Source organism: Rattus norvegicus, chromosome 17 (genome assembly GCF_021556685.1).
Source record: "Rattus norvegicus strain SHRSP/BbbUtx chromosome 17, alternate assembly SHRSP_T2T, whole genome shotgun sequence".
Lineage (NCBI taxonomy): Eukaryota > Metazoa > Chordata > Mammalia > Rodentia > Muridae > Rattus > Rattus norvegicus.
The window spans coordinates 81,579,306-81,595,688 of NC_141550.1; the positions used below are offsets into that span (position 1 = coordinate 81,579,306).

The 16,383-nt window shown below is 49.4% G+C and overlaps 1 protein-coding gene and 1 pseudogene across 3 annotated transcripts in view; one reads left to right on the forward strand and one right to left on the reverse strand.

The window, feature by feature from the left end:
* Window positions 1-16,383, reverse strand: part of Dclre1c (DNA cross-link repair 1C) — a 33,381-nt gene that overhangs the window by 2,426 nt on the left and 14,572 nt on the right. For 2 of the 3 annotated variants that reach the window (XM_087589888.1, NM_147145.2), the window contains exons 9-13: window positions 15,246-15,347; window positions 7,412-7,548; window positions 6,915-6,969; window positions 4,949-5,037; window positions 1,952-2,046 (exon numbers count right to left, since the gene is read on the reverse strand). In XM_087589888.1, coding sequence (XP_087446014.1) covers window positions 1,952-2,046; window positions 4,949-5,037; window positions 6,915-6,969; window positions 7,412-7,548; window positions 15,246-15,347 — 478 coding nt within the window. The remainder of the gene's footprint in view (window positions 1-1,951; window positions 2,047-4,948; window positions 5,038-6,914; window positions 6,970-7,411; window positions 7,549-15,245; window positions 15,348-16,383) is intronic. The other variant, XR_015640643.1, reaches the window with a different exon arrangement.
* Mt1-ps3 (metallothionein 1, pseudogene 3) lies at window positions 8,399-8,787 on the forward strand (annotated as a pseudogene).

Below are 16,383 nucleotides of genomic sequence, written 5' to 3' on the forward strand. Positions count from 1 at the left end.
TAAAGGATATGAAGGCCTGGTTAACAAACTTGTAGAGAATGAGCTGTAAATCCACAAGTCTAGTTTCAGACCCTCCGCTCTCGGGCTCTTTTTATGAATGAGCCACCTTTCCTGGATAAGTGTAGCCACTGTCCCCCATCAAAAAATCCTCTCTACAGCAAATGGGGACATCACGGAGAACCACAACTGATCATGGAGAGCACAGCCCCACCCAGCAGATACAGGTACATTCACAGCCACATCACGGATAGATGCATCACAGCTATGTCGGTGGAAGAGGTGCAGAAAGACTAAATGAGCCAAAATACCTAAAAGTCTGCCGTGAAATAGTCTATCCTAGAGACGGCTGTGTGAGCAAGATGGGGTGGCAATATCAGCTGTGATGTTAATGTGCAAGGGGGAGATTCTGCAGTGTCCTACGCCTAGACAAAGAGCTACAGACAACTAATGACTACAGAGAAGGATAATTAGCCTCTCCAGAGATGAGCCAGCCCTCGTATTATCCAGTGCAAAGTTGTCAGCCCTGAAACCGTACGTACAAACAACCCAAGCTTTATTTCTATATGTTTGTGCATAGTTGTGTATGTGTAATAATTAGAGGCTATCAACGTGAGGGGAGATGGGAAGGACTGGAGAAAGGAGAGGGAGAGGGATGCAATTTAAAACCCACTCAAAATCAATGACATACATGGGCTAAAACACACGATAGCTTCTACTATGTATTATAAAGTGTCTGGTAGAGATTTCCACTAGGTCGTTAAAATAGCTGTAAAAACGAGAAGTGATGTGGATTATTACTACATTACACATTAGTAAGGAATGATAAGCAAAGGTTCTAGAAAGGGCAGAACCAAAGATAATAAATATGGAAAAGGAAAATCACAAATAGAAATGAGCACTAATCAAATATTTAAACCAGTATTTCAATCCAAACAAAAATTTTAAAAAAGAGATTTGATAGGTGCCTAAAAGGAATAGATTTCCTTTTCCTGCTGAGTCTAGCACGCCCCTGAGGAAGTTCATGGAGTCGTCGGGTGGGACCTGATGACACCTCTTCAGTGCCCTCTCCACTGTTCACACATAGTGGGAAGGATGGCCAAGTAAGCACAGGATGGTGGCCAACTCCAAACCACAAAACCACCTCCCTGAGACCTACATTACCAGTCTTGTTCTATTTTTCATAGTTCTTCCAGCCTCCAGAACCATAAGAAATAAATCCATTAGACTGGAGAGATGGCTCAGCGGTTAAGAGCACTGACTGCTCTTGCAGAGGTCCTGAGTTCAAATCCCAGCAGCCACATGGTAGCTCACAGTCATCTGTAGCTCTAGTTCCAAAGCCAGATGCTTTCTGATCTTTGCGGGCCCCAGGCACGCATGTACAGACACACGGGAGCAAAAGAATATAAAGTAAAATAAGATATCCAATGTAGTTTTAAGTCAGATTCTAAATAGTACAAATACAAAAGCAAAAATGGAAGACAGGATAGGTTCAAAGCCCAGCCCTTTTACTTCCTGACAGATTTGGGGTGGGGGTGGGTTAAAATCTAGTGTTCTCTTTAGCAAAGCCAGACTGGTGTCACTTGGAGGTTTGTTTACAGGTTAAGCTGTAAATATGTGTAGAAGATGGAGCTTTTATATGCGTCCTCCAATGAGGACTCACTTATGGCGTTCCACCAAAAGATGAAAATCTAAAGTTGTAGTCACCAAGTGTGGCTGCTATAAGCCAACAGGAATCTGAGGTTCTCATTTCTAGTCAGAGTTCATCTGTGTTCTTAACTACAAGTAAAGGAGCATTGTAGGAAAGTAGGAATGGACAGAGAAGAGCTGCTTGTATATCCTCACTGCTCCCGCAGATCAGCATCTGCTAATGTAGCAAAGTGCCCCAGAGTGAGAACACAGCCTGCCTCACAGCCCACACCAGCCACAGGGCGTATCTCAGAACCATCCTTACCTGAGTCAAGGTGAACTGTTCTAGCTCTCTTCAGTTTCCCGAGGGGCTTGTACTTTGGTTCAGCACATTGGGAAGAGCGGCACAGAGGCTTTAAACTGACAAAACATTTGAAAAATCTTACTTTGACTTTGGGGGAAGCTGACAGACATTATATTACGTATAGAGATTACAGCGAAGCCTTAGGGAGATCACGTGTGCATTTGTGGGAGACGGAGGCAATGCTTAATAAAGATCCTGCAAAATAGCCAAGTGGGCCACGGAAGTGCTTAAAGCCAGCACAGTTGATACCGATCTCTACAGAGGGAACTGCCTTAGCAGATTAAAGCCAAACTTGATTGCTCCTACAATTCAGGAAAGAACTTTATCCCAAGACAGGGCTAAGTAACCAGTGACACCTTCTAGCATCCAGAGAATAGAGGCAGGCACTCCTTGATGGCTCTTTTTTCCCTCTTGCAGGAATCCCCAACTTTATCTCCTAATTGTAGAGCCACAGGCTGAAGGCCTGAAGGATCTCCTCACTAAGGGCTACATTACCTACTTTTCCTTCTGCCAGGTTGCCAGAAGCCTTGAGGATCATAGCCAACACAGCCAACGATGAGAACCATGAGGCTCCCATCCCGACCTCTAACTCACCCAGACTTCTTTCCCTTTGTCTCCCATGTCTGATCTGTCCCATCGCACACCTCCAGAATCAGCGGTTACCGCTTCTCTGGAGCCATCTCACGCATTCTCTCTGGGTAACTCTTGCAAAGTGAGGATCACTCTCCACTCCCACTCCCTCCCCCAACACCTTCCTATAACAGATTTCCCGATAGAATGCAAGATAGGAGAATATACATTTTAACAAGGACTCCAGCTGATTCTAAGTATATTCCTACTTAAATCTACAAGACAATCTTGAATCTCAGCTTGCAGGATCAGGTTCTTAACCCTTGCCGTGCTAGCCAGCATGATGCTTTCTTTAGACTACCATGCTTTTTTGGACTCTTAACTCACAAGTCTAAGACTGCTGTGGGCATTCACGGGTACCTCGTCACCAAGGTAACCAGGGACATCACAGTCCCTGTGCTAGGTCATTTTAAAAAAAGGTTTTTTCTTTCTGTATTGATTCATGTGTCTATCACATGTTTGAGGGTGGGCAGTTCTGTGGAGGACAGACAGGGCACTGGGTCCCCTGGGGCTGGAGTTACAGCTAGTTGTCTACCTTTGGGTGTGGGTGCTGAGGCCTCAGGAAGCGCCTTTAACCTCTGAACCATCTCTTTAGTTCACCAGAACTGGCCACTAATACCTCCTTACTTCCCCTCCCCCTCTCCCTCCCCCCACTGCAGGAACCTGCCTCCCTCCCTCCCTCCCTCCCTCCCTCTCTCTCTCCCTCTCCTCTCCCCTCCCCTCTCCCTCTCCTCTCCTCTCCTCTCCTCTCCTCTCCTCTCCTCTCTCCTTAGTCTCCTACTGGAGTTCTGGTCTCAGCCTGGCTATCATTCTTCATGCTTTCCTGGTGGTTTTGTCCTTCATTTCAGTTACTGCCCTCAAAGTCTGGCATTTAGACAAAGGCATCCCCTCAGGGACTTGAGAAAATAGAAGAGGAAAAGGAACCTTTCTCCTGACCTCTGACACTTCCGGCTCTCCCATGGACACACCTGGGTGCCTGTTAGCACATCAGGGGCTGTGCTGGCTTCAGTCTCCAGTCAACAAGTCACAGGTTTCCTTCCTCCCAAGTACCTGGTTCCTTTTAAAACCCTGGAAATCTCCTCACCTCTCCCCACCCCTCCCCCTTCTCACTGCTTTCCTCAGAGACAGGCCGTCCTGCCTGTTCTGAATAAACTTTTCCTTTTTACTTACAGAGTAGCATTTTGGTTTCTCCACTGCACCTATTTCATTTGAAAGGACAACATAAACCCCATTTGTCTCCATTTAAGGACCAGGCCTGATTTCAGAAAGTAGGCCATGAGACATCAGCTCCAGATAGACCATCAAATCCAAAACAAGACCATAAAAACCCCGCCCAAAGAACAGCCTGGGGATAACCACAAGAATGGGGAACTAGCTTATCTCAGGATGGGCCATCTGTGCTGGGCAGACTTATTTCACCATATAGTTAAATGCTCATGACATTGGAATGCAGACCACTGACCACCTGTGCACACAACACGCACACACACACCACCACCACCACTCACCAATGAAATTTTAAATTAACTAATCCTAGGGAGTTCCCCGGTTCCCTGTACGAAGGCCTGTATGGAGTCATCATTTTAGAGAATGGTTGACCCCCACATGCTGGATGTTTGTGCATACTAGAGTCTGGGCTCTTCCTTCAGTGATTTTCAGACCCTTACACACTCACCACCTAGACCTCTCCAGAGACTGAGTCCGTTTCCCATCTGTCCGTCTAAGCACAGTAATACAGTTTTCATCAGTCTCGGGAGATTTCCCAAACACCAGGATGATTTCCTTCATGGCCCTGGCACACAGGTGCGTGTAAGTGTGCAAACACACACAACTAAATCAATGTGACATAAAATATGAGTCACATAAAGTGGGGACAGAAAGACAACTATCACACTGCTTCCTCTCCCATTCCACAGATACACTGACTGAGACCCTATTGGCTCTCTGCCAGGTGCTTTTCAGTAGTTATCTATAGATCCCTGAGAACTCCAACCAAGTAGGCATATATGAATACTCCTATTCACTGATTTTTTTTTTTTTGATTCATTGATTTGCTTGTTAGATCTGACTGGTTCTGATGTGATGTGGCAAATTCACATTGCAAGTAATTGGTGGACAGGGTTCCACCTAGGACAAACTGACATTAATTACCCATACATTCTCCCCACTAAAAATGATAGGAAGACCTGGAAATAAAGGGAAACTCAAATGTTACCATCAGAGGGATGGGTTCCCGGGTCACAACTTTTCAGACAGACAGAACACTTCCGTGCCTCCCAGCCAACACCACCACCAGCAACACAAGCCCCCAGTCCAGAAACTACTCACAAGTCCATGACCTTATCCACAGTGAGGCCGATCGGAATGACATTTGGATACGCATTCACTGGGCAGATGTAGCTCAAAAAATCTTTAATCTAGAAGGAATATAGAACGCACCAGTTAAGTGTGTGACGGGAAATGGGGCGTTGGTCTACCCACAGATCCCACATACAGAAGCAGTCTAGACACCTATCTCCGGGTGAATGAATGGAGGGTGCACCATGCAGAAACAATGGAATTTTCTCCAGCTATAAGGAATAAATATGTCGTTTGCAGGAAAATCGATAAAACTAGAGATCACTGTGCTAGGCAAAATAAGCCAAACTCAGGCAAAAAGCATGTGGATCCTATATAGATACACACATGTACAGGTATGTGGCAGGAAAACAGATGAGGAACTACATGGGGGAAGGGAAGGAGGAACAAGAGGATCAGACAGGAAATCAGATGACCGTCTAGTCTGTTTTCTGTGGGAATTAGATTTAACAATATATAACGAGAACCGATCGGAACTGTTTGGGGAGAGCCAGGGACCAGTGAGCAGAGAGGAGGGGTCAGGAGAGGGTAATGGCGGGCATATGTGAACAAGTAGGAAGATCTAATGTATGAACACATCTATGACATGTGACCAGCCAGGGACACGTGCAATGCCTAGGCCTCCTTCCCCAGACCCCAGTACTGGGCTATGAGGACTTCCACATCTGAACTCTGTGCCAGGTTCCAGCTCCACAGAAAGACGCTGAGTTGGAGATAAATGATATCTAAAGATGTTGTCTTTTTACAATATGACATCCATCCTCTGTCCAAGGCCAGCTGCTTACATTTGGGAACCTTCTTCCATGAGAGTTAGAACACAGATGACTAGTTATGGGGCGGTGGACTGTGTTCCAGGACAGGAACCTTGTCGGGAGTAGATTTAAACACCTACCATTCTCATTTATGAGAATTGCTGGGGTTCCTGAATCTGCTTGACCTTACCAGTTTCCTGTCCGGTGGCATGGTCCACTTGCTCCACAACTCTACCATTTTGTGACCATAACACACACAAGAAGACTGCCGGGAGCCAAGCACACTAAGTCTCAGGAATTCTCAGGAATGCTCTGCTCATTGTATGGCCGCTATCTCCAGGAAAATTAAGCCGGTTACAGCCTCCAGCCTTGGGACACCTAGCCAGCGGTCTGTTCTTATCAGTGAATACCTGCAATTTATGGTTTAGGGCTATAGGAAGGGTGGTGGCAGTGATGGATTGTCCTGGGTAACCTTCCGGCCTGCTGGTCTTTATAAGCCGCTGGTTTTTGAAATAAACTTTGAGAGCTTGATCAGAACACAGACTTGCTCTCCTTATTTGTGCCTCCTGTCCCCAGTTCTTTCGCCCCCGGAGGGCCACTCTGAACCCCCACTGGCCGAGGCAGAAGACAACCTCTTTCCGTGTACCAGTAATGATTACCAAGGTAACTGTATCTTGGAGATTACTTGATTTTTTTTCTAATGCCTATTCTTGTGGAGTCAAATAGCACACAGTGGTCACCCCCTGGGGAAGACACTAAAGTCTTCCACCCCTTTCGCCTTAGATTGCAGTTGATACCAGAGCACTTCACATCTGGAGCCAGAGAGTAAGGGTGGTTCTTACAAAGATGTAACCCAAGGCCTGCACGCCTCTCCTGGCGAGCAACAGAGAACAACCTGCCTGTCCCCGGACCTGCCTGTGCACATGTCTCTAGGGCCAGAGGAAGGGCCCCTTAGCATAGTCTGAAACACTGGATGCTAAGGTGAAAGCTGTTCTCACATGGGTGGACACAGAATAAGGGGCACACACAAGACTGCAACAGGAAAAGCCCAAGCAGAGATGGCCTTCCTGAGGATGACACCCTAGGCAGTCCTCTGGCCTCCACTCACCTGCGCATACACTCACTCCACATACATGCGCTTACATGTAGCCTCCCCTGAGTTAGGCGCTGACGGGGACTCTTACCTCACTGTAGGAGGAGTGGAAAGAGAAGCAAGCTCTGTATGAGCTCTCTCCGGTTCTGAGGGGAAGCACAACACAAAAGGACACTGAGAAAGCTAAACGGAGTCACAGGCTGCAACTTCGAATGTGCAAACCGGCTATGGTCATTCTAAAGAGCCCAAGTCGAGGAGGCCTTGCTAAGGTCTGAGGGCCACTGTGGGTGCCTCTGCTGCACCAGGTGCCTCATTCTCTCCAATACCAGTCTGTGCTACAGAGCAAAGCCCTCCGATGCCCTCATAGCCCAGCCGTCTTGTCTCACAGTGAAAGCCCCCGGCTATACCAGCTATTGTAGTGCCACAGATTGGGAAGAAACAGCCCTCCATCTTAAATCGTGTTTAAGTGAAAAGGGTGTTTCCTGTAGTTAAGCATGTCCTCTCCTTGGGCTTATGCTGATCTGAGTGCAAACCACACTGGATTCAACACTTCACTTCTCGCTCAGAAGACCACGGTTCCACACTTACCTCACAATCACGTTTGTTTTTCTGGTCCTCTCTCCAAACCACATGGTAGATGGCTTGATGCTGATTGTGTGGAGTACAGTTTTAGTTTTGGAAGCCATGCCACAGGGTAACTTATTCCACTGAAAATACTCTTCTGCCTGAAAGCAAAACAAACAGACCCCAAGCACATTTGTTTTAAATTGCAGTTATGTATCTTCAACACGGCTGCTTGTAGACTGAATCTCAAAAGCAATTGCAGATGAGGTTTTGGACATGAAAAAAACAGGTCATTCCAAACTGAGAGCTCGCCTACAGAACGCTGGGTGTGGACGCCTTACCACCCTACATGTGGAGAATAGGTGTGTAGCAAGAGAATCCTCAGGCTCCTCAGGCGCACGACTGGAAGGTCGTGAGTTTGAGCCCAGCCTAGACTACAGCAACCTGACTCTGTCTAGAGTGAAGACTCAAAAGAGAAAATCAAGATCAAGCTACTCTTTGGGCTGGGTATGGTGGCACATGACTGGATGAAAAAAAGAAATAAATAAAAAGGAAAGCCAACAAGACTGGTCCCACGTATGCTGGAGAAGGCTTACTGTAGATATGTGGGAGAGCAGAGCCAGAGGCAGGGGCATCCTGGAAAGCTAAGACATGATCAGACTAAGGCTGGGCCATGAGGGGGTGGGAGTGTCAGGGTGGGGGATTGAAAGGGAAGAGAGCAGAAGAACCAAATGCAGCAACGAGGAGGCCCAAAGGTACAAGAAGAGCAGGTAGCCAAAATGGATTATATAGGGAAGAGCAGCCCACCCTCTGGGCTGGAGAGAGCAGGGTAGAGGGTAGGGGGTGCCAGCCAGGAGGACCCTGTAACAGGTCGTGGCTGAGGGATGCAGCAAGAAGCTGGCAGCCAGGTCCCATCGACGATGTTCAATAGGATCTCAGCAGGTGTCCGGGCTTCAAACCCAACCATGACTTGAGAAACAAAGGCAGGAGGGTTAAAAGTCTGAGCCTGGATCCCGACTTCAGCAGCCTGACTGCCTTCTTGTCGCTTACACCGTTGCTCCAGATTCACCAGATCTCGGAATGGACCCCAACTGCTCCTGCTCCACCGGCGGCTCCTGCACCTGCTCCAGCTCCTGCGGCTGCAAGAACTGCAAATGCACCTCCTGCAAGAAGAGCTGCTGCTCCTGCTGCCCCGTGGGCTGCTCCAAATGTGCCCAGGGCTGTGTCTGCAAAGGTGCCTCGGACAAGTGCACGTGCTGTGCCTGAAGTGACGAACAGTGCTGCTGCCCTCAGGTGTAAATAATTTCCGGACCAACTCAGAGTCTTGCCGTACACCTCCACCCAGTTTACTAAACCCTGTTTTCTACCGAGCATGTGAATAATAAAAGCCTGTTTATTCTAACAAAAAAAAAAAAAAAAAAAAAAGTCTGAGCCTGGCCAATGCTCCAATAGCCTGAATAGGCCCAGACCTCTCCGTTTATGTTACCCACATTCTGTTAGCCATCCAAGAGCCTACTGCATGTGCAGCTACATACAGTTAAATACACGCATGCGAGTTAGAATATGTAGCTTGCCTATTGCCGAGAGTAGTTTCTAATGTGCAGCTGTATTAATGGGGGAAATAAAATTTCTTTTTATTTATAGTTATGTATGTGTGCCTACGTAAACATCTATGTGTGTGGGTGCCCAAGGAAGCCAGAAGAGGGCACGGGACCCCTGGGGTTGGATTTATAGGAGTTGTGAGCTGGGAAGCAAACCCAGGTCCTCAAAGAACAGGAGCTCTTAACCACTGAGCCATCTCTCCAGCCCCTTTGAGGTGCAGCCCTCTTACAAAGGCTTCTATCAGGACATTCCCTGCTGCTGATGTCCTGTCCTTAAGGGTTGGAGGGGATGAAGTGATGCTGCCATCGCAAGAGAGTGCTACGTACGTACGCTCGTGTTGCTGAGGGGACTATGCTGAGGCAGTTTACGTTTTAGGGGAAAATTGGGACCAGGCTCGTAACTGTACTAGAAGGTGACTAAGCTAACTGTCTTAATTAAATATCAAAGAGACTAGTTGGGAAGAGGCTACAAATCAAAGGGAGTAAGAGAGGGTCAGAAGACATTGGGAGTAAATATGATTAAAAATACATTGTATACATACATGAAAATGTAGGGGAAAAAGACATTATCAAAAGGGGGGAAATGTCAAAGGCAAATTTAAAATAGCAGTCTGGCATTCAGTAACTTGAGAGGCTATGGGAGAATTACAGAGACGTTACTAGTGAGCAGCCGAGAGATTGGAGGTGCTTGGGAATTGCACCAATAAGGTAACTCCTTTGAAGTTGGAAGGAGGCTAGAGGTCTAGACATTTATTTTAAGTGAGAAGGAGAAAACTATAGTTTATAAGCATGTACGTTGTCTGAGGGTCTCAGGGACAAATAGAAACCCCCTCTGAGTATATTTGCTTACACAATAAACTGGACACGGTACTGGACTGGCCTCTACACTAGGACTCCCCTGTCCATAGAGCAGCGCAGCCCTCAGACCTCATCAGAGAAGTTTCTCTGTGCAGCAGACAATGGTTAACAGAGAAACAACTGACCAGAGTGTGGAGATGTGGAGTAGTGCACGTGGTCAGAGTGTGGAGATGTGGAGTAGTGCACGTGGTCAGAGTGTGGAGATGTGGAGTAGTGCGCGTGGTCAGTGTGGAGATGTGGAGTAGTGCACGGCCAGAGTGTGGAGATGTGGAGTAGTGCACGTGGTCAGAGTGTGGAGATGTGGAGTAGTGCGCACGGTCAGAGTGTGGAGATGTGGAGTAGTGCACAGCTAGAGTGTGGAGATGTGGAGTAGTGCACGTGGCCAGAGTGTGGAGATGTGGAGTAGTGCACGTGGTCAGAGTGTGGAGATGTGGAGTAGTGCACGTGGTCAGAGTGTGGAGATGTGGAGTAGTGCGCACGGTCAGAGTGTGGAGATGTGGAGTAGTGCGCGTGGTCAGTGTGGAGATGTGGAGTAGTGCACGGCCAGAGTGTGGAGATGTGGAGTAGTGCACGTGGTCAGAGTGTGGAGATGTGGAGTAGTGCGCACGGTCAGAGTGTGGAGATGTGGAGTAGTGCACAGCTAGAGTGTGGAGATGTGGAGTAGTGCACGTGGCCAGAGTGTGGAGATGTGGAGTAGTGCACGTGGTCAGAGTGTGGAGATGTGGAGTAGTGCACGTGGTCAGAGTGTGGAGATGTGGAGTAGTACACGTGGCCAGAGTGTGGAGATGTGGAGTAGTGCACGTGGTCAGAGTGTGGAGATGTGGAGTAGTGCACGTGGTCAGAGTGTGGAGATGTGGAGTAGTACACGTGGCCAGAGTGTGGAGATGTGGAGTAGTGCACGTGGTCAGAGTGTGGAGATGTGGAGTAGTGCACGTGGTCAGAGTGTGGAGATGTGGAGTAGTGCACGTGGTCAGAGTGTGGAGATGTGGAGTAGTGCACGTGGCCAGAGTGTGGAGATGTGGAGTAGTGCACGTGGCCAGAGTGTGGAGATGTGGAGTAGTGCACAGCTAGAGTGTGGAGATGTGGAGTAGTGCACGGCCAGAGTGTGGAGATGTGGAGTAGTGCACGTGGTCAGAGTGTGGAGATGTGGAGTAGTGCACGTGGCCAGAGTGTGGAGATATGGAGTAGTGCACGTGGTCAGAGTGTGGAGATGTGGAGTAGTGCACAGCTAGAGTGTGGAGATGTGGAGTAGTGCACGTGGTCAGAGTGTGGAGATGTGGAGTAGTGCACGTGGTCAGAGTGTGGAGATGTGGAGTAGTGCACGTGGTCAGAGTGTGGAGATGTGGAGTAGTGCACGTGGTCAGAGTGTGGAGATGTGGAGTAGTGCACGTGGCCAGAGTGTGGAGATGTGGAGTAGTGCACGTGGTCAGAGTGTGGAGATGTGGAGTAGTGCACGTGGCCAGAGTGTGGAGATGTGGAGTAGTGCACGTGGCCAGAGTGTGGAGATGTGGAGTAGTGCACAGCTAGAGTGTGGAGATGTGGAGTAGTGCACGGCCAGAGTGTGGAGATGTGGAGTAGTGCACGTGGTCAGAGTGTGGAGATGTGGAGTAGTGCACGTGGCCAGAGTGTGGAGATATGGAGTAGTGCACGTGGTCAGAGTGTGGAGATGTGGAGTAGTGCACAGCTAGAGTGTGGAGATGTGGAGTAGTGCACGTGGTCAGAGTGTGGAGATGTGGAGTAGTGCACGTGGTCAGAGTGTGGAGATGTGGAGTAGTGCACGTGGTCAGAGTGTGGAGATGTGGAGTAGTGCACGTGGTCAGAGTGTGGAGATGTGGAGTAGTGCACGTGGCCAGAGTGTGGAGATGTGGAGTAGTGCACGTGGCCAGAGTGTGGAGATGTGGAGTAGTGCACGGCCAGTGTGTGGAGATGTGGAGTAGTGCACGTGGCCAGAGTGTGGAGATGTGGAGTAGTGCACGTGGCCAGAGTGTGGAGATGTGGAGTAGTGCACGGCCAGAGTGTGGAGATGTGGAGTAGTGCACAGCTAGAGTGTGGAGATGTGGAGTAGTGCACGTGGTCAGAGTGTGGAGATGTGGAGTAGTGCACGTGGTCAGAGTGTGGAGATGGGGAGTAGTGCACGTGGTCAGAGTGTGGAGATGTGGAGTAGTGCACGTGGTCAGAGTGTGGAGATGTGGAGTAGTGCACGTGGCCAGAGTGTGGAGATGTGGAGTAGTGCACGTGGCCAGAGTGTGGAGATGTGGAGTAGTGCACGGCCAGTGTGTGGAGATGTGGAGTAGTGCACGTGGCCAGAGTGTGGAGATGTGGAGTAGTGCACAGCTAGAGTGTGGAGATGTGGAGTAGTGCACGTGGCCAGAGTGTGGAGATGTGGAGTAGTGCACGTGGTCAGAGTGTGGAGATGTGGAGTAGTGCACGTGGTCAGAGTGTGGAGATGTGGAGTAGTGCACGTGGCCAGAGTGTGGAGATGTGGAGTAGTGCACGTGGTCAGAGTGTGGAGATGTGGAGTAGTGCACGTGGTCAGAGTGTGGAGATGTGGAGTAGTGCACGTGGTCAGAGTGTGGAGATGTGGAGTAGTGCACGTGGCCAGAGTGTGGAGATGTGGAGTAGTGCACGTGGTCAGAGTGTGGAGATGTGGAGTAGTGCATGTGGTCAGAGTGTGGAGATGTGGAGTAGTGCACGTGGCCAGAGTGTGGAGATGTGGAGTAGTGCACGTGGTCAGAGTGTGGAGATGTGGAGTAGTGCACGTGGTCAGAGTGTGGAGATGTGGAGTAGTGCACGTGGTCAGAGTGTGGAGATGTGGAGTAGTGCACGTGGCCAGAGTGTGGAGATGTGGAGTAGTGCACGTGGTCAGAGTGTGGAGATGTGGAGTAGTGCACGTGGTCAGAGTGTGGAGATGTGGAGTAGTGCACGTGGTCAGAGTGTGGAGATGTGGAGTAGTGCACGTGGCCAGAGTGTGGAGATGTGGAGTAGTGCACGTGGCCAGAGTGTGGAGATGTGGAGTAGTGCACAGCTAGAGTGTGGAGATGTGGAGTAGTGCACGGCCAGAGTGTGGAGATGTGGAGTAGTGCACGTGGTCAGAGTGTGGAGATGTGGAGTAGTGCACGTGGCCAGAGTGTGGAGATATGGAGTAGTGCACGTGGTCAGAGTGTGGAGATGTGGAGTAGTGCACAGCTAGAGTGTGGAGATGTGGAGTAGTGCACAGCCAGAGTGTGGAGATGTGGAGTAGTGCACGTGGTCAGAGTGTGGAGATGTGGAGTAGTGCACGTGGTCAGAGTGTGGAGATGTGGAGTAGTGCACGTGGTCAGAGTGTGGAGATGTGGAGTAGTGCACGTGGCCAGAGTGTGGAGATGTGGAGTAGTGCACGTGGTCAGAGTGTGGAGATGTGGAGTAGTGCACGTGGCCAGAGTGTGGAGATGTGGAGTAGTGCACGTGGCCAGAGTGTGGAGATGTGGAGTAGTGCACAGCTAGAGTGTGGAGATGTGGAGTAGTGCACGGCCAGAGTGTGGAGATGTGGAGTAGTGCACGTGGTCAGAGTGTGGAGATGTGGAGTAGTGCACGTGGCCAGAGTGTGGAGATATGGAGTAGTGCACGTGGTCAGAGTGTGGAGATGTGGAGTAGTGCACAGCTAGAGTGTGGAGATGTGGAGTAGTGCACGTGGTCAGAGTGTGGAGATGTGGAGTAGTGCACGTGGTCAGAGTGTGGAGATGTGGAGTAGTGCACGTGGTCAGAGTGTGGAGATGTGGAGTAGTGCACGTGGTCAGAGTGTGGAGATGTGGAGTAGTGCACGTGGCCAGAGTGTGGAGATGTGGAGTAGTGCACGTGGCCAGAGTGTGGAGATGTGGAGTAGTGCACGGCCAGTGTGTGGAGATGTGGAGTAGTGCACGTGGCCAGAGTGTGGAGATGTGGAGTAGTGCACGTGGCCAGAGTGTGGAGATGTGGAGTAGTGCACGGCCAGAGTGTGGAGATGTGGAGTAGTGCACAGCTAGAGTGTGGAGATGTGGAGTAGTGCACGTGGTCAGAGTGTGGAGATGTGGAGTAGTGCACGTGGTCAGAGTGTGGAGATGGGGAGTAGTGCACGTGGTCAGAGTGTGGAGATGTGGAGTAGTGCACGTGGTCAGAGTGTGGAGATGTGGAGTAGTGCACGTGGCCAGAGTGTGGAGATGTGGAGTAGTGCACGTGGCCAGAGTGTGGAGATGTGGAGTAGTGCACGGCCAGTGTGTGGAGATGTGGAGTAGTGCACGTGGCCAGTGTGTGGAGATGTGGAGTAGTGCACGTGGCCAGAGTGTGGAGATGTGGAGTAGTGCACAGCTAGAGTGTGGAGATGTGGAGTAGTGCACGTGGCCAGAGTGTGGAGATGTGGAGTAGTGCACGTGGTCAGAGTGTGGAGATGTGGAGTAGTGCACGTGGCCAGAGTGTGGAGATGTGGAGTAGTGCACGTGGTCAGAGTGTGGAGATGTGGAGTAGTGCACGTGGTCAGAGTGTGGAGATGTGGAGTAGTGCACGTGGTCAGAGTGTGGAGATGTGGAGTAGTGCACGTGGCCAGAGTGTGGAGATGTGGAGTAGTGCACGTGGCCAGAGTGTGGAGATGTGGAGTAGTGCACGGCCAGTGTGTGGAGATGTGGAGTAGTGCACGGCCAGTGTGTGGAGATGTGGAGTAGTGCACGGCCCACAGGAGACGTCTATGTCCACCCCTGAAGCTCTGGATTATCACGGAAGTGGCAGTGAGACTGCGAGAGCCAGAGGCTGTTGGGGACAGGGACCAGTGTCGTGTAGACGTGACCCAAGTGCTGCACACGTGAACTCACTGCCACTGTGATTCTCTGCACAAGGTCAAGCCAGTCGACATTTTAACAGAGGGAGAAGTGTTCATGAGCCTGCGCTCCTGAGATGCTATGAACAGTCAATGACTTCTGGAAGAGAGGAAGTCAGCTTTCTTTAAGGGTGAGACTCCTGGCAGGTCAACTGTGCTCCGGTGGAAGGCCCCACACCCAGGAATATATGGGGAGCACAGACGGAACTCTGTGGGTTATTAAAACCAACAAGAATGAGGCCACATGCAGGTGGGTCAGTAGGGAGAGGGGTGGGTCTGAGAGGAGTTAGAGGAAGAGTAGAGGGTAACTATGACCAAAACATTGTGTGAAATTCTCAACGAACTAATAATCTGCTTAAATTATAAGCTAGCAAGATTACTAATTTCATCAAAGTAAATTTTCACTCTCATGCAGAAGAATCACTTTTATGTAAAAGTGTGGACCCTGTGCCTGTCACTCATTCTGAAGGACGTGATCAGGGGTACAGGTGTGTAAAGCTGTAAATATTTCAACTAACAGTCTAAGATCACACAGAGGCTCAAGGTCCACAAGTGATAGGACAAGTGATACTACCTTCGGGTGGCGGCAGGCGTGGATCTGGGTGTTTCGATCCGTTGTGAGATGGTGCAGGATATCAGGCATGTTTTTAAACATGTCCAGCTTGTCCACATGAACCTGTGCATGACAGCAGAAGAAAGCACATTGTTTGAAATGCATTCCTCAGGGGTTGGGGATTTAGCTCAGTGGTAGAGCGCTTGCCTAGGAAGCACAAGGCCCTGGGTTCGGTCCCCAGCTCCGGAAAAAAAAAGAACCAAAAAAAAAAAAAAAAAAAAAGAAATGCATTCCTAAGAATGAATAGTTCTGGGGTCATTAGTCAGGGGGACTGTCCAGAGTGGATAGACCTTCAATTTTCTCTTGCAGTCTAGTCCTGGACTATTTCTGTGTGGTAATACCCTGCCAGGAGGTCACTAGAAAAGGGAGGGGAGAGGGAGGGGGAGCAGCCAGAAAAGTCTGCCTTGTGAGCATAAGGGATTGTTTGTTCCCCATCTGGTTGTGTTAATACTGTCCCTGAAGAATCACTTGGTTCACACTGATTATGCATCTACTGGATGTCAGACTCAGTTATAGCAAAGACCAAGGAGGACAGAAGCAATCAAGAATCACCTACTGGGCTAGGGAGACAGCTTAGTGGGTGAAGAAGGGTGTGGTAAGCCTGGTGATGGGAAATCCATTGCCCAGAATTCACAGAAAAGAGGAAGGAAGGAGACAACTAACTTTTTTTTTTTTTTTTGGTTCTTTTTTTCGGAGCTGGGGACCGAACCCAGGGCCTTGCGCTTCCTAGGTAAGCGCTCTACCACTGAGCTAAATCCCCAGCCCCGACAACTAACTCTTATTACCAAGTTGTCCTCTGACCTCTACAAGCACTCTGGTATGCATGTTCCCCCCAACAAAGCACGGCCCACTGTATTGGGAAGCCACATGCCACACAGAACAGCTGGTGCAGTAAGACAGTGGGGCCTGGCTTGTGCTGTCTTATAAAACTTCACTAGGCAGAGAAGAGAAAGATGCAGAGAACAAACAAACGGAAACCCTCAAACCTGGCTGCCCTTGAGAAGTTTACCGCTAATAACAATTTAAAGGATTAAAACCAATCCTGTCGGCTTTACTAAAAGCTTGTCTTCTGGATCTTTCAAAGTAGATGATATTAGTT